Here is a 24,380-nt window from a genome sequence, read left to right on the forward strand (position 1 = left end):
AACTTTTATATTTTGTTTTTACTTATTACTTGTTTAGTTGATTTATAGCTTGGATACTTATATGTGTAACATGGTAACAAAAAAGATTGAAACTAAAAGTTGTTATGTAACTTTAAAAGAAATTTGAAAATAATTAGGGAAGCACTTGAATCTTCAACCTATTTTATTGCATCAGAAAAACACCATTGTTTTTTTTTTTTTGGTATTCATGGGTTTCTCAAAAGTTTACATGCACCGACTAATCATTTGGGCAATAATAAAGGGTCTGGAGTCATCACATGTGAACCTCCATGACTGTAAGGGATTTGACAAAGTTTGGATTCGAACCTAGAAAAGATGAGAGAAAACACCATTGTTGCTTGGAAACCACAATAATGAAACTGCATCCCAATTATCGAATAGCAGGTTTCCTAGTTATTTTTGTGTAAACGGGAATCATCCAAAAGTGGGGAAAAAAAAAGTACAAAAAGGTTCAAATAAGAAAGGTAAAAAAAAGTGGAGATAAATAATTCATATGTGAATTAATGGTAGAAGAAAAAGTAAGTATACATATGCATTGTTGAAATAGATTTTTTTCGAGTTTACCAATGATTCACGTATGAATCATTTATTCATACGTTATCAATCTTTTTGTCTTTCTTATTTGAATCTTTCCCATCAGAAGTATATTATTATTAATTGCAAAAAAAATTAGTACAAACCTTCAATGGTAATTTAAAAGAGAAGAAAATATGGAAAACAAATAATGTTGTACATCAAATCAATGGTACAAAAGTCCCAAATACAACCAATCTACCATAAGATTACTGAATCGGAACAAAGAAGTTATGACGTACCAAACGTACCCAATATATCCTATTACAGTGTACAAGGAGAACAAATAGTTGTAAATGCATGAAGATGGTTAGCTTGCTTTTCCTGTTGAACCAAATAAATCCAACTTCTCTGCAACCACAGCTTTCATGGCTATCTTAGCAGCCGCTATGACACCGACAAGGTCTGTCTGAGGGGTTTTCAGGCTGTCCATGTACGCCTTCCGTACTTCCGTGTTTACGTTGAACTTCCTAACTCCAAGCTCTATGCATTTCTGTAATCATGAAGAAAAGTACCGTATTATGATATAGGTTTAAGCACGTTTGATTTGACACATAATTTAATGGAAATGTCTAACTAGTAGTTAACTATTTAAATCCCCCTTATGGCGTAATTGCAGACGAGGGTAGATGAGGGTTTGAGCACCGGTGGATACAGGAATTTTGGGCACTGGGGTTGGACTTTGATTAACATAATATAAAGATATAATACAAGTTTAATTCAAAAGGTATAGAAATAAGAAAACAACTTACAATCTACAAATGTTGTCTACAAGTTTTCATCTTTTTAAAGTGATTTATCAAAATATTCATTCGTAACATTTGGCAAGTAAAGAAAAAGCATTGGAAGTTCAAAAATTTATCAAATTTTAAAGTTTCTAGTGGGGTCGGGAGCTGTGGGATAAAATAATTTCGGAAAGTAAAAATATGATTAAAGGGTTGACTGGGGTCGGTTAACACAACCCTCTACTAGGTGGATCCGCCCCCTGGGTTCGAGTTTGCCAGCCGCAGTTTGGAAGTTACAACTCCTTTGGGGATTGGGCTCCTAAGCCTGCCACCTAGCGGGCTGCTGTGTACCTAATTTACCATTTACATTTAGACTATGCTCTTGGGGAGGGACAGACTCATGGGTTGCTGGTTACAAACCCTTTTGCAGAAAATGAATGTCGCTAATATTTTGTAATTATGACAATGGTCAAACAGGCATGTTTAGCTGGAAAATTAGACCGAAAGATAATATGGTAAATCTGGAAATGAGAACTGCTGTACCATTTTATCGTTGGAGGGAGTACTCTAATAATGATAAGTACCTGGACAAGTTCTTTAGGCAATCCGGAGGCTCCATGAAGAACGAGAAAGACTCCACTCTTTGAAGCCAAGTTATAGAGGTTCTGGTTGCAAATATAAAAGTTATTTGATAAGCAAATTAAATGTAGTTGATTATACTTGAGAAAAAACAGATACGATTTCTCAACACAGATTCAATGTAAATATAATTGAAACTCTACCTTAAGCAACTCAAGCCGAAGCTCTGGCCCACTTGCAGGGTACTTCCCATGAACATTACCGATACACACTGCCAGGGCATCAATACCAGTCTCATCAATGAATTCTTGAGCCTGCAATTCATATGGAGCAAGAATAAAGATCATACCACGAGTTCATATTATAGTAAACCTAACTAACTCAGTATATCCCACCCAGAGGTAGGGTCCAGGATGAGTATGTTGAATGTGGACCTTACCTCTGTCTCAAAAGACAGTGAGCTTGTTTCCAAGAAGATCTCCAGCTTGAAAAACGGTTAAAGTAAATACAATAAAAACTTCCAAACACATCTATAAGCTATAGATTTGCCAAAAAAAATTGGGGGACACAATCATAGATGAAAGCAAAGAGTTCACCTAGCTACAAAGTACACAGACACCAAAGAAGCTTCCTATTACTATAAAAAGATACCCTACCCCCCTCCCTCCCAAACCCACAGTACCCTCTAACCCGCAGCCTCCAAGAACTCCTATCTGAGATCATTCCCCCATAAAGCAAATTTAAGGACAGAAGTACCTGATCTACATCAGTCAACTTTGCCTCATAGTCTTCTACAGTCAAATCATCTTCTGTTCCAGATAATCTGCCTAACTCAGCTTCCACCGTCATACCCTTTGCATGTGCCAAAGACGAAACATATTTTGTGTATGAGATATTCTCCCTGAAGGGTAGGTGTGAACCGTCTACCATGACCGAGTCAACTCCCTGCGTATGGATTCAGAAATTCAATAATAAACATAAAGCCCTTGAGAAGATGATTCTTAATGCTGACAAATGTAATAACTGTAGTATACAGAACTGGAGAAAGAATTTGCCACTACCGGGAAGTAAATTTAAACAGCTGAACTTACCAACTCAAGAACTTCCATTAGTTCTTGCTTGGAACTACCATGATCAAAATGCACAGTAATAGGCACCTGCAGAATATATATGATAAGATTTATTAATAACCATGTAGCCTCCTTTATCTCTTAGGGGCTGATTGTTTTTTGTTTAATCGGCTTATTCGATGTTTTTTTTTATTTGTTTTACAACATTGGAGATCGTATATGTTGGTACAGTTGACTGGACCAATGTGTTTTGCATATACTTCGTTTGTTAAAAGCTTATTTGGCTACCATTATAATTCTTCAACTCAGTGATATGAACGCATCATATGTTCCTTTATACCTTATTTACCTTCAGTATTCATCTACAAATCCATTTGAGGATGTTAAAGGTGTAAGGACTTCCTGTGAGATGGTGGTAATTAACAGTAACAAAGACATGAGTTATCATAAAAAAAATTAAAGGGTAAAATGATCATCCCTCATTCAGACAGTTTATTCAGTCCAACAAACAAACAGCAATTTAGCTTAATCCATACAGACAAAAACAACAAAACAGTCCCTTGGAAATAAAAGGAATTGCCATCTATACTGTTAAAATGCTCAGAACACCTTTGCATGGGATTTATGTAAAATGTAAAGAATAAGCTTGAGATATAAGTAGCTGTATGCATTTTGGTAAAGATGTTAGGAATTGGACTTGTCATTATGATGGTTTGATGCAATGATAAATGAGAATAAGATGAATCATCAGGAAAAAAAGAGAACCGGAAAAATAATAAAAGAATAAACCAAAATCACACGCAAGGTGTTAAAAGATGAGGTCTTGAACTACAAAAAGGAATAAGCACTGATAAACACATTATAGCAGTTCGATAAAGGTAAGAAGTAAAAACAGAAAAAGGTAGAAAAACATAATAGGCAAATAACTGTAGGATGTTCCAAATTTTTATCGACCTACGCAAAGTGGCAAATAGATGAACAATAATTTTTCATCAAAGTGATGCTTCTTTTTTGAGTCAAATTGCCAGAACTCACAAAGTAACACAGCAATACTAAAATACCAGGACAGGCTTGGACAGGAATAAAAGCAACATCATGTATCTCAAGATATTCAGAATCCACTGAGAATGTATCTAATGCCTAACACCAAGCAAGACTATTTAAACGAATCACATGTACTTCAGTTTTGTTTGAATAATCTTCATTCCAGCCATCACTCTGAGTCTGCTCCCTGTGTGTCCTTTCAGTTTCAGATGGTTTCATAATTCAGGCTTACAGTGCACGACACACAAGCCACCAAATTTCAATTTCCAACCATCCCTTCCACTTTTCTACAAGGGCTCCTTACTAGAAAAGAGGATCGGCGGATTACCAACCAGCAAAAATTTGTGATCCATCCTTTCTGAAGACCATGACAGCATGTATTAACATTATGCGGGTCTGGGAACAAAGTCAGTTATGTAATTGCTAATTTAAACAAGGCTAAAGCTCTGTCAAGCACTAGTTCTTAAACAGTTGAAAGTCATATCTTTTTCTTTTTCCATTAAATAATTTCCCTCCAAAACTTTCGTTCAGAAAACTTACAGTTGCTTCTTCAGCAGCAGAGATGCAGCATGCCACCAATGGTGTCCCTCCTTGTTTTAAAGCACTAGGATGGATCTGTTGGAAAACAAGGTTATAGTTATCTGCAAGGTATTTTATGAATTACAAGGCTAAAATGATCACTGCAGTTTTAGTTATAAATACTTATTACAAAGAGGATAGAAAAATATGCAATGATGTTTACAGTTTATATTATTTCCAAACGAACTTTCATTCAATTTTGCTATGAACAAATGGCAATTCAGATCCTTATAGTTTAACAGCTTTTGAGTTGTTCACTCTGCTCTAATTTGATGCACACAACATTTTGTTGCAGTATCATAAATGTAGTTGTTACAAGCATAACTAGGGGTGCTGCATTGAGAAATGAAGTTCTTAAATATTTTTATTGAAGTTTGCAATATTTTTATATATAGAAAATGCAACAAAAAACTCACACACCCTCCTCACTTTTGGTGAGGTTCTTGCATATTATTTTGAAGTCATGAAACGGTAAACCAATGGTATACGTCCCAAAAAGAGAAGAAAAAGGACCCAAAGAATCCGAAAATCCAGTAACCTATCTTCCTTGTTTCTACGTCTTGCATATAGTTCTAGTTTATGTTTCTTTCTTTTCCTTATGTTTCTTCTGTGTTGCGTACTTCTCTTTCCTCAAGTTTAATAGTAATTCTAGTTGTATCAAACCCCATCTTTTTCTTAGCACATCTAATACTCAACGGATGCCCAGGAGCTACGTCAGACTAAGTGGAACACTAGATATTGCTACGTAGAACACTTATAACTTACAAAGAACGAAAGCACATCTTTGTATTTTATTAGTTTGTGCTGACATATGAGGGATCTGAGGATGGACATGGCGACCCTATACATTTCCGAGGACATGGCCTCTGATAAGAGATCTTGTAGCATGACTAGGATAGCAGGCTAGGGTGTAGGGGCTTGTAGATAGCATGGATGGGAGGGTTAGAGAGTGGTCAGATATGTTACCAGTGTCCTATGTTCGATAAGGAGCTATGTAGTGTCTTGTACCTTTTCTATGTTGCACTATACTCACTTATTTCTATATGTTGCATACTTTTATTTAGTATTACTTCTGTTCAAAGATCATCGTTTCAATCACTTCAAACTTTTCCCAAATCTTTTTGGCAAGCTTTTTGATTTTCTCAAGTCAAAAAAATTTCAGCCAGACCTTTTTCCTAGCTGTGGGTCTTATCGGAAACACCCGCTCTACTCTTTGAAGTAGAGGACAGGACTGCATACATCACAGCCTCCCCAGACCCTACTTCCGAGTGGGATATGCTGGGTTAGTTTGGTTTGGTTTCTGACATATGAGGGGATCCTCCACCTTTTATGGGATTCTCCACTCCTCCAAGCAAGTCTCTACGTCAAAAACTTTCTAAGTTCTCCTAAATATGTCCTAGCATGCAACATAAAGCTTCTAAATCATACAAGAGAGAGATAGTTCATTATAAAGAACACTAGACTACCCTAGAGTATTGTGGTGTCTTGTATGATGTTCTTGACTTTTTCCTGGAGAATGTTTTGTCGGTGAACCATTAAGCACATACCCTCGTCTGAACGACACCTATCTGGTGTCTCCCAACTCAAAGAGTCTGATCCATGACACTAGGTACGTCTTTTGTACTAGAAAAGTGCAAGAAAGTCATATATACAACATATGGCATTGATGAATATGATGATGAAAATGGTAAAGGCAGATCAGAAGTATTGCCCAGCTTTAGAGAAATCAATGTCCCTGAAATTTAGACAAATTGAAGTTAATGTAAAGCTTCTAGACAGACTATCCAAAACCTGCAAAATAGCAGGACTCTTTTTCTCTTCTGCTGCAGCAATAACTGCTTCAACCCCTTCAAGGTTATACACATTGAATGCTCCAACAGCATATCCTCCCCTTTCTGCTTCCTATATATTATAATATACAAACACATACCCAAATCAGGACAACAACTCGGTAAAGAAAAGAAAACAAAAAACATTATGGTTCTTGTGTAAATGGCCTTACAGCAAGCAGCTCCTTAGTTGAAGAAAGTCTGACTGGGCGCGCCCAACATTTTACCACTTCGGCCAGGGCGTTACTGTCACCAACATTTCCTAAAGTACCGTATGTTTGAGAAGTGTGGCATCGAAGATAATATTGCAACAAACTTAATGCAAATCAGGATCTTTTGAATTAAGCATACCTGGAAAAACAATGTAGGGAACTCCTGGATGCCTACTTTCTGGGCCCAACTGCCACAAAGGAACACCAGCCAGTGCTTGTCCAACTATTTTGGCACGTTTTGCTTCTAAAGCCTTCGTAGCAATATCTGATGAGGTGATTCCACCCTATGAAAAGAGAGACTGGTTAATAAAAGGCACAATGTATTAGAGTTTCAGCCTCTATCACTTGTTCTGGTGCATAATTATGTTCTAAAAGTCCAAAGACAGGTCCACTCATATTATGATTAACCGTTTTTACAGTAGAAAACCAACTACTATGTAAATCTCAATCAGAGAGGTGACATTGTGTATATAGCAGGTAACTGAAGTGACATTACGCATCGTAATATGGTGGTAACAATGCTCTGGACAGAATAATGATTCACATTTCCACTTCAAAGTAATGACTATTAAAACCAATGTACTACCCGAGTACAGATGCAACATCACTGCTGGACATGCATGTTTCAGCGTTCCTGTAATAAGATGACAATGATGACTAACATGACAATGTCACAATGATGATGACTTTGATGAAGATGATAATGGCATACACAAAAAGATAATGCATTCTTTCTGGTCATGCAATCTCATAAACTCTACCTAATTTTTTTTCCGTTGATGTGCAATTTTGGGAATTTACCCCATTTATAGATGATATACATGTGAGCTCCACTCACTTGTCCAGGGCTTTGCAATAAGAAATAATGTTTTGTGGCACATTTTGGGGAAGCTACAGGAACTAGCTTACTGATCAGATTGTCAAAACCTGTATTACCCATGCTGCATACCTATACTATCTAGTGCAGATTCTTCTAGCTATTTAATTAAAGCTGCCTCATCCTAAAGATTAACTAATGGAAACTCAGAATGTGTTCAGTTAGTAACTGGAGGCCAATTGTGAAATTGCTGAAAGTTGGCAGGCATAGAGGACTAGGAGTTCAATTACGAAATAAGCTGACGAGGTTTGACAACTGATTCATGTATAGATTTGATCTCATTTGTTAGATGCAGTGGGTCACACATAGCAGAGTAACAGAGTTAGATGCATATTCACTGATTCAGTCTGAGAAATATGCAAGATCCTCATGACCACTTCCGCACCTACATGTTAATAGAGGTAGCGTAACCATAAGCCGCACAAGATATCTTTGGTTGTCTGACTTCGCTAGACAGTATTGAAAAAACTATGACTGTCCATTAGCATGAGTAATTCATGTTCCAAATATCCAAAGAGCATTTTCCTGTATCCTCACCAATGGTATAACACTGTCTATGCAAAAACTATTTATAATCCTTCAAGTTGAATTGAATCTATTCAGATAATTTATATTTTAAGTTACTCGATATTCAGGATCTTTGCAAGTATCCCTATGATAGAGATGCATTATCTCCACAAGTTTATGGGATAATATCAGTTAATATCTACTGAATATTATAGCTACCAGTTTAGAGCAAAATTCACTTTTAGAATGGAGATAACTAAACTGTTTAACTTCACCTTTGCAAGAATGTAGCGTGGACTTGTCTTTATCCTTCTAACTACTTCCACCAGCCCAGAGCTCACCTTGAAGTTGATATCCAGACTCTCAGAAGGAGCTGAATTTTCATGAAGAATAGTCAGCACTTGTCCTTATTTGTGATGGTTCTAAACACATTTCAAAGGCAAGGGCATAGGGAAACAGGAATAATCAATCCACATCTCTGAAATTTGATTGGGTCTGAGCTAGATGACAAAACGTAAGATACTCACTCTTTCCTGTAATAAGTTCCCGACTGGACATCACTAGAGTGTCTTTACAGGTCTTGAGGTAAACATCTGCCATCTCAGCTGCACGACTGATTTCCTCCTCTCTCTCTTGTGGTGACTTCATCGCAAGTTTTTCAACAGAAACCTATAGAAGAACATGAAAGACCAAACATAACATGTGTTAAGATAACACAAACATGCATGGTATCTATTCCGTACTAAAAGGTTGCAACCTAATTTGCAACATCTGTATTTTTTTATCATAAAAATTACAGTATGTCCATTACATATGAAGTAATTACATATGAAGTAAAAACGTAGCCTCTCAATCACCTCAATGCTTCTAAGAATATGATCACATTGTAACTTCAGCTCTTCAACCTGTGAACCTCAGAGATAATAGTAATAGATAATGTCACTAGATGTCAGAAGAAAACTAAAAGTTTACATGGAGAAGGAACATTAATTCCCTGAAGATTTAACCTGCTTGGTGGTTTTTGGGACATATGAACCCACAACAATAAGTCCACCACTCCTTCCTTTGCCGATTCCAAGATCACTAGGCAAGATTGGAGCTTTTGCTGTAATTCCAATCCGAGCAGAAACAAAACTAGCAGCAGTACGACACAAATATCGTTTTCCCTTCAATTCTGCCTGTCAGTGAAACACAAACCAATAGATGACTTTTTCAGCATTTCCCACAGATTTTTTTTTAGAAAGCTACGAGAAATCACACAACGGAGAACATAATGAACTTTCATGCACCTGAATCATACCAGCTGCAAAAACAGCCATATCTCTATCACTAGCTGCGTTAACTATACATGTTGAACCCTGTTTTAACCAGCAAAAAGATCACATTCAGTACTTCGATGATTACTAAAATACTGGAAGAGCCCAGCCTCCCAGGAGGTCATGGGTTCAAACCTCACCAAAGGTGACGAGTGTGAGTGAGTATTTGCTGTATATAAGTATCACATACTTCCCGAAAAAAGATATTGTATGAAACGTACTGAATAAGTTTGTGTTAATCAGGTAAATAACACTGATTGAAGGTCATCCAAAACACCTCTAGTCATCTTTAAACTAGAGGCTTGACTGCATATTTACATAAATATATGATGTAGAATGTTCCTGTTCATTACTGTAAAGTTTTTAGATTAACCAAGTCACTGAAGAGACCCAACTCAGTCCTTATGTTGTTAACTGTCTGAGCATGCATGATTGATATCATAACCCAATAAACTAGCAACCACGGGAGTGCATCATGAACACTCAACGTTCACACTGTAAGGAATGCTCGATATTCAACAAAAATTTAGTAAACAGGGAGGAAGAAATCAATCATTGTGTTTGACCTATATGGGAAGAGAGAGAGGTTAATAGTTTGGTGGTAAAGGCTCTCCCTCCATAAGTTCAAGACTCTACACATTTTTGTCAGGCTCTAATGATCATTCACCAGTCCCATCAACCCTTCCCATTGATCATCTCTGGCCCCACACCAGAAAACTGTGAGGAACATTACGTGTACACATACCAAACCATACGTAGCATGTCGAAATTAATAGAGGATCCCATATAATCTTCTTACAAGTATTCAAAGTACAGATCATCACATATACGAGTCAACTCTTTATGTGTACTAAAGACCTAGAAAAACATAATTAGAAGAAAATATTACTTGTCTCGTGATTAGACTCCCAACTTTTAGTTGAACTTCTGACCCTAGAACTATCCTAATTCAAGTTTTACATTGATGCTATTAGTTTATTTGGCTCATAAATGTAATACTCCCGCCGTCCCAAAAAAAGTGACTAGATTACTATTTTAGTTTGTCCCAAAATCAGTGTCCACTTTCAAAAGTAAATGTCTACTTTCCCATTCTACCCTTGGTTATGAGATGGAGAAAATTTCTCTCCATAATAAAGGGTAAAATTGTCAATTTGTTGATTAAAAAATGTAATAATTACATAATCCTCTAACTGTGGGACTCTTTCATAGTGGACATTTGTTTTGGGGCGGAGGGAGTATGTTGTAACACCATTTTGAAAGATTCATTATGTTGTCAATTGTTTATCTACAACAATTAATTGGCAGATGTAGATTGTATAAAAGTTTGTGCACTATACCTTCTGCAAACTGCAAAGATGCTCACAGACTGCACTAGGTCCACCATTGCGTAACAATTGAATGGAGACTGATGAAACACTGCTAGCCGGTATACGTCCTCCAGTTTTCTCCTCAACCCACTGGTATCCCAAGACAGTTAGAAATGTTAAATATTGTCCTTGTAGTAGAATTACACAATTGTTTGACTGTTCATGTGGATAGTAGAAAAGGTTAAGCAGCTAGACCTCACGCAGGTTTGAAGATTTATATCCAAATGAAGCATCTTTAGCAAACTCGGTATCTCCTGCAGGAGTAAGCCTATACAGGGCAAGACTTGTACAGTATTAGTTGTCTCACTTTGACGAAATACTGTTGCATGATTAACTAAAGAGATTTCAAGGTGTAGTACCGATCGGAATCAGCAACATAATGTACATCATCGATGGTGAAACGACCTCCTTGCAAAAAGAAGGGGCAAATAATCCAAGCATCCATCTCCCCTAGTACCGAAACAGCTGCATCAGGTTCCTATAAGATTCATATGGAGATATCAAGAGAGAGGTCAAATGTGATAAACATATGATAGTTGCACTGCTGTTTGTTCCTTAACGACATTCTTGTTTTCTTTGGGACTAAACAACCATCCGCTTTGTCTTTGAAAACAATGTTGTTCTATCCTAAATCCTGATCCCATATATTGAATTCTAATTATGAAAAAGGAAGGCAAAGTTAGAGCTGTGGAGAAACACTATGACGACTCTAAGGGAAGAAAATGGTAGACAAAGATGCAATTCCAGCACTGTTGTTAAGTCAGGATAGAGTAAGCACGTCTATTAAAGTAGGTTTGTGAATTTTTCATCATTCAAGAACAATTTTACACGAAGATGAAGAGATTAACCAGGTTGTTGGTCATAGGATCACGGATCTTATGTTATAGGGAAGTCCCCTTGAAGTTCAGTGATAAGTTCTATAGGTAGGCATCAGACCAGCTACAATTACATGGCTAAATGACGGACCACCAAAAGATACATGTAGACAGGACAGCTGTGGTAAAAATGTGTATCTTCAGGTGAATGTAGGATCATACATGGAAAATATTGAATGATATTTCAGAGAAGTTGGGTGGCACTACTCACCACTTAACTATTGATGAACAGTAATATTCTAGTCTACCAAACCAATTTAGGGGGAAAGGCATGCTGTTCTTGTTGTTGTAAGAGGTAGGTAAACATGAAAAACTACAGATAAAAAAATCAATACATTCTAAGTTGCATATCTTTGTAGAAAAAAACAAGTAAACATAAAGTGTTCATCCTTACGTCGGGAAAATGTCCTCTTAATGTCGAATCACCACGTAAAACCACTGTGTAGTCATTGTTTCCCACTGACTTTGCAGCCGTACACAGGTTTTGGCAAATATCTGTTATGAGTGCGCTAGCCTGCATCACAAGCAAGGAAGTACAAAGAAAATATCAAAAAATGCAAACTGATTGGATATTCAAAGCTAAAAAAATGTCAATTCTTTGATTGGTGTGCTTTACCTTATCAGAGCTCAAGGCACGGGAGTTTGTCAAAATAAAAAAGCATTTAGGTCTACTTCTCAACTGTTCAACAAGTGACTCCACATTCCTTAAGAAAAGAACGATATAATCAGCAGCGATGCTTATTACAATGTTTAAGTTGTACTTGTTTTTGCGTTGCCATCAAATAATTTTCATCAAAATTACCAATGGCTATGGATGTCAAACAAATATTATGTATTTATAATGGAATGAATGCAGTATCAATCTAGATTCAAGGCATAGTAATTCTTTGTCCTGGAACAATGATGCCTCAATAAATCTGAGTAGGTTATTACATTAGAATGAAATGACAGATCAAACTCACCATTCTGTCAATACATCAACATCATGGACAGTTTGTGTCCCAGTTGGATCATCATCCAGAACAACCAAAGTCTTCAAGTTATTATCCTGTCTGCGTATGTCATCCAGTGGATCCAGTGCCCATTCTGATGGAAGAGATTTCAAGGCAGTTGTTTTATTAATGACAGGAATTTTTCCTTCAACCTTGACGCCTGTTAGTGTCTCATAAACCTGATCAAAAGAATGAAAAGATATATGTTCAACGAAACAGGATCAGTTACGCGCTTGCATTGAAATAACTTTCAAGCATAATTGATCGTCTTTGTCATGCCATATATTGTTGAAGTAGTATTTGTCCCACATCGCGAAGTAGTCAAGATTGGTATAAGTATATATGTGGTTTGGGCACCCTCCTCCTTTGAGCTAGCTTTTAGAGTGAGTTCTACCCAAGCTCATTAATCATGGACTCATGGTATGAGAGTGAGATTTTGCAGGCGATGCAGGAATTACATTTGTTTGTTTGGACCCTGGCCTGCAGCTATGAATGAGGGAGGGTATTGAACTAGTATTTGTCCCGCATCGCCAGGTTATCAAACTTGGTATATGCATATATGTGGTTTGGGCACCCTCCTCCTTTGAACTAGCTTTTAAGATTGAGTTCTACCCAAGCTCGTATATCATGAAAATCAGTTGTATATATAAGTACTGGGATGATGTGGAGATGCATGATTATCCCAAGGTCATGCAAGGAAATGAACCATATGACTTATATATGTTGATCAGATCCCATGCGTTCTATACTTGGCAACTGGGCATCTGCCCCTAGCTTCCAAGCAAATGCCTCAAGTAGCTTACCTTAACAACAGCTGAATCATCCAAGCGTCCCCACCCAGAAGCAGAACCTAGTAATGGAAGACTGAATTATATAAACATCTGAGTTTTATTAACAATGTATAACATCTCCAATCAATTATGTCACATAAACTATAGAACTAATATTTATATAGACTAATAAATAGAGATAACGAACGAAGGAAATAGGCACAGATACATTTTTCCTTTCACCAAACCTAAAGTCAAGCCTAAAGTTGGCAGACATGGAGTTGGGGACCTGGAAAGGACCTACAATATTAAAACATCTCTTTCTTCCTTTTAACTTTTTTCCTTTATCATTTTTTTCTACGTATTTCAAAATTCTGAGCTTACTTTTACCTTTCTATGTAGTGCAACAGTTTGACTATATATACTTTTCTACCTATCACTCTTTTGCTCGTGTTACAACAATCGGATGATATACTTTTGTCTTGTGGGATAATAATTATTATACATATATACAAGTAGATAAAATGGTGATTCCGAGATCTTCCTGCAGCCCAATTCTCCTGGGCCCTAGCAGTGTTGAATGTATCATAAGGAATCTACAACTCGGCAACTCGATTTAACTTTACTGAGGCTCATGCATGATGAGCCAAAAGACTTTAAGGTCTGTGAATGCATGTTCAATATAACTGTTAGTATCACTTTTTTCTCGCAATGGAATAACAATTTCCAGCAATATTAATAGTAAAAACTTCTGTACTTTTTCATAGGGATTTATTCAAATATACAATTATGGCACTTCTTGAAATTATTAGGGCATACATAATCTAACATCATGCATCATTTTATTCAAATATACAATTAAGGTACTTGTGAGACTAATGGGGGTAAATCTAAAGGTCATGTCTTGTTTTATAAAAGGGCCTCTGGCCTAGCGGTATCGTAGCCTTTGGCCTCCTAGGAGGTCAGGGGTTCAAACCTCACCATAGGTGAGGAGGGTGTGTTAGTTTATTTGTTGCATTTGCCGTATATAAATATTATATACTTCACAAAAGAAAAAAATTAGCACACAACAGTTATTTAGTGGACATCAAAAGGATCATAAAAGACCGATGCTCATCCAATCACCTGATAAGAACAACTGGAGTGCAACAGTAGATATGTGAAGTGGAACTCTACGTGATGCACATTCCCGAGACACAATACCCTGTAAAAAGTGGAGGTAAATACATTATAAGTAGTGACAAAAAAATATTATCATATGGCCACTCTAAGAATCGCTTAGATGGATATTAGTCAAACCAGATCCTTCACGAAGATATCAAGTGCAGATAAGGGTGTATAATCATTGTCCACCATGTGCGGAGCACGATTCTCAAACATCCTGCAACAATGGAAATCGAAAACTTTCACAAACTGTACACATAAAATGAGAAGTTAATCCTATTGAGTGGATGTGGGATCATCTATGCCGAAAGGCTTATCCATTTTTTACACACGTGTACATCTATACTATATTATAAAGCATTTTCCTCAAAGTCCTAAAAGTAACACTTTAAGCAATCAGTACCGCTAATTAATGTTTATCCCATTAAATTCAAGGGTACATGTATTTACATCATGCATACATGTTCTTAAAGCTCTTTGAGCTCCATAAAACTAACCAATAAACACGTTCAGCTACAGATAATCATTAAGCCTTCTAAAATGACATAATAATCCATCATTAGTTTATCCAAAAACAAACTTTATCATCAAAACTAATATACATTATATCTTTATTTTTTAATTCTATAACATTTAAACTATAATAAAATTTGAACTAAACAAATTATACCAAAAGAACAAGAATTTTATATTCTTTAATTTGACACTCATATCGATATATTTTTTTGACCGGATCATCAAATCAACAAGTAATGTTCAACCACGGTTATGATTTCTATTTTGTTCAAACATAAATTAGAATTTTCCTGTTTAACGAGGAGTTACATTAATTTTCAATATTGGTTTACAATAAAATCACACGGGTACAAAAATAGTGTCATATAAAGGCCCACAGTCTTAATGTACTATAGTTGTCTTCTTTTCAATCATCTTTGCATGATAACTTCGTGAAAATAGTACACACTTCTATAGTTAAATAGGATAGTTGTACTAACATTCAACACCTTTGCTTTACTTTGGAAGCATTTGGTCTATGGCTCAACTAGTTGTGTACCCGCACAATGCAATGGGATGTAAAATTTTATTGTGAGCCGAGAATGGAAAATTAATGCAACTCCTTCCTTACCAAAGAGAAGAAAATCCGAAATTTATCTTTGAACAAAGTAGAAATTACAAGTGGTGGTTGAACATGGCTTGCTAATTTGAAGACCCGATAAAAAAATCCAAAAAGAAATACATCGATAGGGATGCATGTCAAAATAAATGTTATAAAACTTTTATTTTTTGTGGTATAATTTGTTTATTTCAAATTCTTATTATAGTATAAATATTTTAGATTTAGAAAAATAAGAATGTAATTTATCTTAGTTTTAATGATGGGCAAGCTAACCCTCAAACTTTATGATTCTCTATTCCACACCCCTACCTATGCATTAGTGATTTGTACTTATGCTTCATAGATATACTCTTGAAATTTAAAAGTATTACCAAAATGATTTATAAGATAGTATAGATGAATTTGAAACATATAATTTTATCTATCCCGAGACTTCCTCATTCATCCAATCACATTTGATACTAGTTAGAATGTTGAAGGGAAAACATACACACACACCTCACATTGTCAAACATATAGGACTATTTCTATTCTATGTTTCCCACATGTAACTTACACAATTCTCATGTTATTTTCAATTTTGATTGACAATGATATAAGCACAAAATATTTTAACTGTCTACATCAAGCTCAAACATCTTTTTTACTGTTTGTACCCTTTAAAAGCTCACACTATGATATGAATCTTCAAAAAGTGTAGTGAGTCAACCAGACAATTGTCGTAACTATGGATCCAATACTACTGACCATAAACTGGAAATCGATAATCACAACCGCTATGATAAGCTTGCATAGTTTCTATGCCTGCTTGAATAGGCTCAGTTGGTCCTATTTATCTTTGATTAGGATAAATATTTATCATACTCAAACAATATTTAGCTCGATATTATCATGAAGGATGCTAGACAACAACAATTCATATTCAAATATTTGTAAAGAGAGTAATTGTAAATAACTTCCACTCAGCTGGTCAAGCGACGCAAGAATTAACACAAGGCTCAAAGTGGAAGTGAATAGGAACTTACCGTAATTCAACATGACAAACGGGGTAAACTAGGGATGGATGTGTGGCTTTATAGTCATATGAAAACACAAATGAATTCGGTGTGAAAAGAACTTTGTAGCGTAACTTCTCTTGCTTAAACCATCATTTGATTTAATAAAGGTTTTAGGGTGTAAACAACCTAGCATCCAACAAAATCATTTATGTAAGCCATTTACTCATGTTTTCGAAACCAATTTTCTCTACCATGAGCGGGTGTCTCCTCTTACGCTTGGATGAAAACCTATTGTGATTATGACGTTTCACATCTTCAAGAAGCATTTATTTCACGATGTACAAACAGACTGACGTGTCATTTTGTTTGTGGGAAGGTGGTTAGTATCAAGAGCCACCTTTTATTGAGCTGGTTAAAAGATCGGGTTAAAATCTGAGTAAACCGCTTCTGTAAGTCTTACATTGATCCTATTTTAGTTAAATGGGATTGTTAAACACACATTCTCAACTTGAGGAGGAGCATTAAATATATAGGATACCTTATCAGTTTCCTATTATGTTTTGGCTCAACAGCCCACGTGTCACCTACATATACTCTCTTGCTGATCAAGATGATGGATAACTAATTCCAGTGACCTTTTACTGATGGAAAAGTTTGTGCTATCAAACATGTCTTATGTGGACCAGAAAAGTTGATCACCAACAAATAGTGAAAACGCTGAACGCTGAAGCACAGTCAGCAAAGTGAAAAAGAAAGTTGGGTTCCTGACTCAATTTGGCATTGCCCCTACACTTATCATGATAGCACCTTCATATCTATTTTCTCATATGAAGAAAGACTCGGAAAACAATTTAGTGATCAGGATTTACAAATATGAAAAACCTATGGGTTCAAGTTTACTTGTATAAATTGGTTGACCTTATTGAAAGGGAGATCATTTAGGTAGGAAGACCGAAAAATACATGTAGCCTGCCATTATTAATACCTGAAGGCATAGTGTCGAGGCTAGATATTAGTGTTTGTGAATTAACATTGTATCAAATTTCATATTTGGCCAATTCAAAGCTTCAAGTCTTCCTAGTTCCACTTCCCCGTCTATGTTATTAGTGTAATTCGCATTGTGTTTGGTTGGTGGATAGCGATTCGCCTAAGTAATACCATGTGCTAGGCAGGTAGCACATGAGGGAGAGATGAAGCTAGACATGGATAATAATGGTAGGGCCCACCATTTATTAGCTTAAGTTTTAAGATGAATGAACCGTTTAACAGATAACAATAACTAAAGCAAGATAAATGGCCATACCAAGATGTTCCTTCACTATCTTTTATGACATCAAACAAGATTCTTGTATCTAAACCCAATCGAGCTCCAAAGGCCATTGCTTCAGCTGCTGATGCTATATGAACTCCAGCTAGCAGTTGATTGACCATCTTTACACCACTACAGAATGGAAGAATAAGTTGATAACATTCCCTTGTAATATGGTGATTGCAACAACGACATGTGGCATGAAATGAACAAGCATGCTATATGTACATATTTGCATCTTCTGTACCATGGATGTATATGTATAAGATGTCATAACAAAACTACAGATAATCTGATGCAGGGGAAGTGAAAAGTCATTCAAGAAGTACCTTCCAGCTCCACAACCCCCTTTAATCACATATAGCTTCTCGCTTAATGCTATTAAAATGAAAAGGCACACAATTTTTTTTGATAAGTCATAATAGTTATTATAATAAGATTGAGAAATAAAGGTTTAACATAATTCATCCAGTGTCATAAAAAAATGCTCATTACCTGAAAGAACTGAACCAGCATGCTCTAGAGCTTCATCTGCACCTGACGCCATAATCTGGACAATGCATGTACAACTTAGCAATTCTTAACCAAAAGGCATAGAAGTACAAACTAGTTAATGATGATGATATATTTTTTAAAGGTGAGATATATTCGTGAAAAAGAACCAACTTACATACCGTAAGTGTTCCTTCAGAAGCCCTTTTGACACCACCAGATACAGGAGCGTCAACCAATTTAAAACCCTTATGCTCGTCTACAGTTTGTAGCAGAAAGATCATTATATATACAAAAAAGAAGCTAAGCCATGACGTGATTTTTGAAAGAAAAGAAAAAGAACCTAAGCCATATCAAAGCTATGCAAGCATGCAAATAGCAGATGTTATCAAGGATTTTACAAGATAGAGAATTCTATCATCTTCCACAGGATTATACCTACCCTTGATTAGTGAAAAAGATAAACAAACACCAAATGTAAGAACCTACTTTCTAAGCGCAGCTCAAGCCGACTAACAAAAGCAGGAGAAACTGTGGATGAAAGGACAATGGATGCTCCAGGTTGAAGAACTACAGAAAATGGAGAAACAAGGTCAGTTCAGATCACAAAATTGTACCGTGTATTTAGATGTACCTGGCACGGCCCCGTCAACACCATATAGAACACTTTCTGCTTGAACTTCATTTGTGACCATGAGAATGAGAACCTCTACATCTGAAAGCAAAAAAAAAAAAAACAACAGTTGACAACTTCAGGCTCTTACATTTCAACATGACGATTTAAAGCCATGGAGGAGCAAGTTTCTTCCCATATACTTACAAATAGTTCACTGCACCAATTACAAGAAAACAAAAATTCTATGACAGTGAAGTGTCTAGAAGTAACAATTAAGTAAACAAATTTGGTGACTTCAAAGACATACTTGCACAAACTGAGAAACCCTTCATTTAGTATATGAAGAGTAGCTTAAATCTAAAATTGAGTGTGTGGTTGTTTGGGTCTATACAATTTCCATGAGAAGATATCAAAGACTGGTAAGTAACATATAGTATTTTCCCAGTTCTGGACTTGTACAAATAGAAGAAAGTATGAACATCTAGGCATTTGTTTCATATTATTTTACAACATCATGTAGCAAAAGTTCCACCAATATTCAATCTGACAGACTGCCTAGATCTTCTAATAGGAGTGGGCCCCTTGTACTTACATTATGTGAAACAGGTGTTATTAAGACTGTATGAACACACTCAGTTTTTTAAACTGATTTTGTTTGTTTAGTGGGAAATGGGAAGTAACTCTCAAGGCATGAACCCAGGACCTAGAGAGAGACCATAGAGATTTTTCACTCTGATCTCCTCATGCTGCTAGATTTACCCATAGCCTTCTTTCCTAACCCAAGTCCACATGCGGATCTTTTGCCTGCAAGGACTGAGGTAAGGCCTTCTTCCCAAGTAATATAAAGGAACTTATACGTGATAGCTCATAATACTCATCAATCTTTTATGTGCCTCTGCATCTAGCACTTGGTAGAACGCAGACAAAGAATTTCAATCAAGTCGAGGTAACACTTGCACTATCTCTGGAGTTATAGCATAGTACTATAGTAGCAGAAGGAAAGTAACTGATGAGAAAAAGGCATGATTTCAACTTTTGGGAATAAAAACTTTCATAGCTTTCATTGGTTCTCGCACTAAAAAGAGAACATATTCTCAAATAAAAGATCTCAGCAACACAGTCCAACTTGTCTTAGCTCTAAATTTAACAGAGTATCATGAGAGGAATCACAACCCTATATCTAGCAAACTTCTTGGCACAAGCTTACACACAAAAAAATCACTCATCCTAACCAGCACAAGGTGATATGCATGGACTGCTAAAAAGAATTATATATTCAAAATGATATACTAGGTTTCAACTAATTCGCAATGCGGGCATGTTGGTGGTGGTTGTGATGAGATTTTTTTATGAAATTTCAGGGATCAGGTGAAATTTGGAGGCTCACTAAATCTTCATTTGTTGTGCATAAAATCTTTAGGTCCAACACTCTGACATCATTCGGTTGTAAACTCTATATGATGTTTCCATTCTTTTCTTTTGGGAAACGATGTTTGAATTCCTATGAATTGTGTGCTTTTTGAGTTCACATGTCAATCCATCAGGTTCTAATATTTGTATCCTACTATTTTATTTTCTACTAGCTTCAGTATAGCATAAACAAGAGGAAATTATGGCATTGTGAATGCATGATTCTTTTATCAAGTAGTTACAATGTCATTGTCATTCTTGCTTCAAGATGCAAGAATAGTCTTAGTTATGAAGAATGTTCCAAAAGCAAATGAAACAAAACCTTAAATATCTGTGTTGTTTCTCTAACTTAAATTTACCACCAAATGTCTTCTCTTACCTTTCGATACTTCAACAGGGGAGTTTCCAATCAGGCCACCAGCATCTGCAAACCTAGAGAGACTTGGCTTATATACCTATCATCCAGAAATAGCATATCAGTAACAGTATTGAGCTTTGTGTATGTCACTTTATCTTTTTGACAAACCAACCAATTGAATGTCTTGTTGTAAGCCAACTTTTGCATGTAAAACTTCATTTAAATACATAAAAGAAGTTAATGATGGAACCCAAGACAAGTAAAAATATAGACATAAGCTCTCCGTTGGAAGATTGTTTCAACATGTTCCCAAATAATTGTTCACTTCGGACATCCAGTGTGTTCATTATTATGAAATAGAGTTCCTGTAAGTACAAGTTTACATGGCCACTTACAAAGATGATATCTCTAATCTTTTCTGACTAAATAAACAAAGTGTATGTGCCATACACATCTAAATGCCAGTACATTTTAGTACAAACACTCTTCACATAGATCTGTCACATGCATTTGCCTTCACAAACTGACTAAGATCAACTAGACTTGCATTTTGTCGTCATGCTATGTCTGAGCTTGGCCTCAAGTATACTGTTTCTCCAAGAAGCTTTCCTTCTGCAAAAACTCACTATAGGCCGGGCCCTCCGGCCATGGTTTTGACATCAATCTCACCACATTAGCAGGGCCATTATCTTTTGATTTGATGATTAAGGGTTTATTTCCCTACAAAAAGGATCCATTAGCCTAACCTATCTCCCACCTCATTTCAGGAAACTAAACCCTTATTATCTATCTGCCTTTTCCTCTCACCTACTAGTCCTAATCCAAATGAGCACCATTGGCCAGCAAAGTTCCTCATCATATTTTTAGGTGGGGCTAGCCTTCTTTGCATGTCCTTGCGTTCTCTTGTATCAAACCTACCTACTACGGATTATACCTCGATTCAGATTGAAATGAGGTTCTGTGGGTTAATCACCCTTGCTCCAAGGACCAAAAACAATTCAGCTCTCGCACATTCCTGTCTGTAGGCTCTCAAGGCCCTTGCCATCTGATAACCTTGAACTTGATTGATGCGGAAGCATCATATCGTGTCTGTTTTTCATGTATTCTTCATTCTTTATGAATGTTTGAGTCATTTTAATCTTTCTTGTTTTCTGGAGATGTAAGTTTAAAGTGGTGTTTTGAGGTGATAATAATCCCAAAATATATGTATTGTTGAACATACCTGATGCTACAGCATTATCCGGACTATATTATACAGAAGCAGCAATGGTCAAAACGGGAAGTCAACTTTTTAGTGATATTTTTGGAGAATTTTGTAAAGTTCGATGCAAAGATTTAAAGCTAACAAGAAGTGCAATATTGAGAGAAAAGGGACAAGTAATTAAAGTTCCTTAAGTCAAAAGACTTGAAGCACTAAATGGTGACTAAAAACTTGTACCATTTCTCGCTGAACAAAGCCAACATCTGCTGAGCACATTTTTGGACAACCTGTTTTGATAGTTTTGAGCAGAATCTTAGTTCTCTTCTGAAGTTTTTCTTTTGAAGTTAAAAAAGCAGTTTTGGCAGTAGTTTTTACTTTACTTCCAAGCATATATATTTCAGCATTGCAATTTACTTCTGTAGCTGTTAATTTTATCACATTTCCATTCCCGTCTTCGTCTTCTTATTTTGTTTCATATTTCAACTTTGCTGTTCAGAAGACGAAATGGAGGGTCGATGATGCGGCAGCATTGCTTCCTGGATTGGCCAATGTTTTTAATTTCCACTACTTCTTTTATAATGTTAAACTAATTTCTTGTAGTGTGTGGAAAATATGAGAAGAAATGAGACAATAGTAAGGTGTTAATTGTTATCTTCCATTAGCACACTCATTTTGTTCATACGAGGTTTATATTGAAACACTAACATGAAATTTTCTAAAAATTAATTTTCTTGTCTTTTATTCTCTGCTTAATTTTCAAACTCACAATTTAGTTGTACTTTAATCCAATTCTCCAAGTTATTGACGTGACGCTCATCCATTGGTTTGTCAGTCCTGAGCATCTTTAGTTTCTGCCTAGAAGATTATGTTGCATCATATATGCATACATACACACATATATATATATATATATATATAATATTAAGGTGATTAAAAGATAAAAAAGAGTAGCCTTAAATCCTAGCTTAGTGTGTTGGTATGTGGCAGATTATGGAGAGTATTCAGCTCAAAACATCACACCTCAAGATTTAACATTTAATGCACCATAAGTAGGGTTGTCGCTATATAAGGAAACCCTCTTGCTTTCTCCTTCATTTTATTTACAAACCCCTCACACCAGAAACCTCAACCTAAAAAAAGCACACACTTTGTGGATAGCAACGGCCAAGAAAGAAGGAAACCAAGGGTGGAGGAGATAGCTCAAGTATTGGTCTAAATAACTAAGAAAACTCAGGCGGTTATTTGTTATGTTTTGGTTTGAATCAAACCTCAGAATATACTTTTCTTGTTCATGTTTTTCATGGGTTCATTTATAAAATTTCTGCAGTAAACAACCTCTAGTTGTATAATTATGTGTTCAGACCAGAGTGTATCTTAAAAGTTCATCACATGCTAAATAAAATTGGTTCAACAGTGTAAGAGAAATGAGAGTCTGTGAGCTCCATCCCTGAAAAAACCCTTTGGAAGGAGACTCGGCGGAATATGAATCACCGAGACGGTGTCACCGTACTTTAAGTACTGGATTGTAGTTCTAATAACCTAGATATAGTGTGTTGAAAACTAATGTCCATGTAAAATAGAAGTTTGATAAAAGGATAAAGGGGATCTTTGCTCTGGTTGGCTAGCTATGTTGAGGCTCATGGAATTCTGTTTTAAAGCCCGTAGCATACTTGGTTACTTGTAGGCAGTCTAACCCGTTGTGATCATCACTATTGCACATTCCTTTCTTTGTCCCAAAAACTCCTCTTGCATTGACATGGAGGTTATGAAACATGGAGGTAGATTGACATTTGTCCCAGCAAAACCTCTGATTCTACAAGGGTAATTTTTGCCGAACCAATGATCTACCTAACAACTCTCAAGTCTTCCACAAGTGTTGAAAGTTAGCAAGAACAGCAGTTCGTAGCTAGAGACGGTGGCTGGCCTTTGTTTGTTAGGATGAAGGTGTGTCTTGAGTACTTGGCCATCGTAGCATTTGATCTTTTCATAACTTCTATTCTTGGGATATCTTCAACACTATCAACACTTGTAGAACATGCTCTTTTAAGGCCTTCCTTGACCCTGTCGGTGTTTTCAAAATGATCTCTTTATTCAATCCATTTCCCTGATAGGCCAATTGATTTCCTCGGTATTCTGTCAGGCCCTAACACATAACCCCTTGTCCATAGTTTATAGTAGCACTTTAGATAATCATAAAAACAATCAAGGAGAAATCATGGATCAACATTACAACAGTTTTCCTCACTACTTTCTAAAAATTTCATCTAATAAGATATAGCAGGAACCAAGGGATATCACAAGAAAGGTGTAACAACCCCAAATCCATACATTGCATATAACACATATTTCATACATAGAATACATGTTTTCCCCACAAAG

General features: G+C 36.2%; 1 protein-coding gene across 1 annotated transcript in view; it reads right to left on the reverse strand.

Annotated features, from left to right (window-relative positions):
- Positions 1 to 690: 690 nt before the first annotated feature.
- The window catches only part of LOC112503631, a 36,476-nt gene continuing 12,786 nt past the window's right edge, over positions 691 to 24,380 (reverse strand). Inside the window, exons 7-36 of the mRNA XM_025107632.1 lie at positions 20,822 to 20,897; positions 19,051 to 19,131; positions 18,906 to 18,986; positions 18,599 to 18,675; positions 18,420 to 18,474; positions 18,254 to 18,302; positions 17,919 to 18,056; positions 14,636 to 14,717; positions 14,462 to 14,540; positions 13,370 to 13,416; positions 12,537 to 12,745; positions 12,191 to 12,278; positions 11,969 to 12,088; positions 11,059 to 11,177; positions 10,895 to 10,967; positions 10,670 to 10,789; positions 9,306 to 9,374; positions 9,024 to 9,194; positions 8,874 to 8,921; positions 8,544 to 8,685; positions 8,292 to 8,389; positions 6,772 to 6,916; positions 6,594 to 6,682; positions 6,383 to 6,493; positions 4,553 to 4,627; positions 2,990 to 3,055; positions 2,655 to 2,843; positions 2,102 to 2,212; positions 1,904 to 1,984; positions 691 to 1,087 (exon numbers count right to left, since the gene is read on the reverse strand). Of these exons, the coding sequence (XP_024963400.1) occupies positions 905 to 1,087; positions 1,904 to 1,984; positions 2,102 to 2,212; positions 2,655 to 2,843; positions 2,990 to 3,055; positions 4,553 to 4,627; positions 6,383 to 6,493; positions 6,594 to 6,682; positions 6,772 to 6,916; positions 8,292 to 8,389; positions 8,544 to 8,685; positions 8,874 to 8,921; positions 9,024 to 9,194; positions 9,306 to 9,374; positions 10,670 to 10,789; positions 10,895 to 10,967; positions 11,059 to 11,177; positions 11,969 to 12,088; positions 12,191 to 12,278; positions 12,537 to 12,745; positions 13,370 to 13,416; positions 14,462 to 14,540; positions 14,636 to 14,717; positions 17,919 to 18,056; positions 18,254 to 18,302; positions 18,420 to 18,474; positions 18,599 to 18,675; positions 18,906 to 18,986; positions 19,051 to 19,131; positions 20,822 to 20,897 (3,072 nt within the window). The 3' untranslated portion in view covers positions 691 to 904. The remainder of the gene's footprint in view (positions 1,088 to 1,903; positions 1,985 to 2,101; positions 2,213 to 2,654; positions 2,844 to 2,989; positions 3,056 to 4,552; positions 4,628 to 6,382; positions 6,494 to 6,593; positions 6,683 to 6,771; positions 6,917 to 8,291; positions 8,390 to 8,543; positions 8,686 to 8,873; positions 8,922 to 9,023; positions 9,195 to 9,305; positions 9,375 to 10,669; positions 10,790 to 10,894; positions 10,968 to 11,058; positions 11,178 to 11,968; positions 12,089 to 12,190; positions 12,279 to 12,536; positions 12,746 to 13,369; positions 13,417 to 14,461; positions 14,541 to 14,635; positions 14,718 to 17,918; positions 18,057 to 18,253; positions 18,303 to 18,419; positions 18,475 to 18,598; positions 18,676 to 18,905; positions 18,987 to 19,050; positions 19,132 to 20,821; positions 20,898 to 24,380) is intronic.

This window comes from Cynara cardunculus, unplaced genomic scaffold (genome assembly GCF_001531365.2).
Source record: "Cynara cardunculus var. scolymus isolate 2C unplaced genomic scaffold, CcrdV1 Un_Scaffold_3439, whole genome shotgun sequence".
Taxonomy (NCBI): domain Eukaryota; kingdom Viridiplantae; phylum Streptophyta; class Magnoliopsida; order Asterales; family Asteraceae; genus Cynara; species Cynara cardunculus.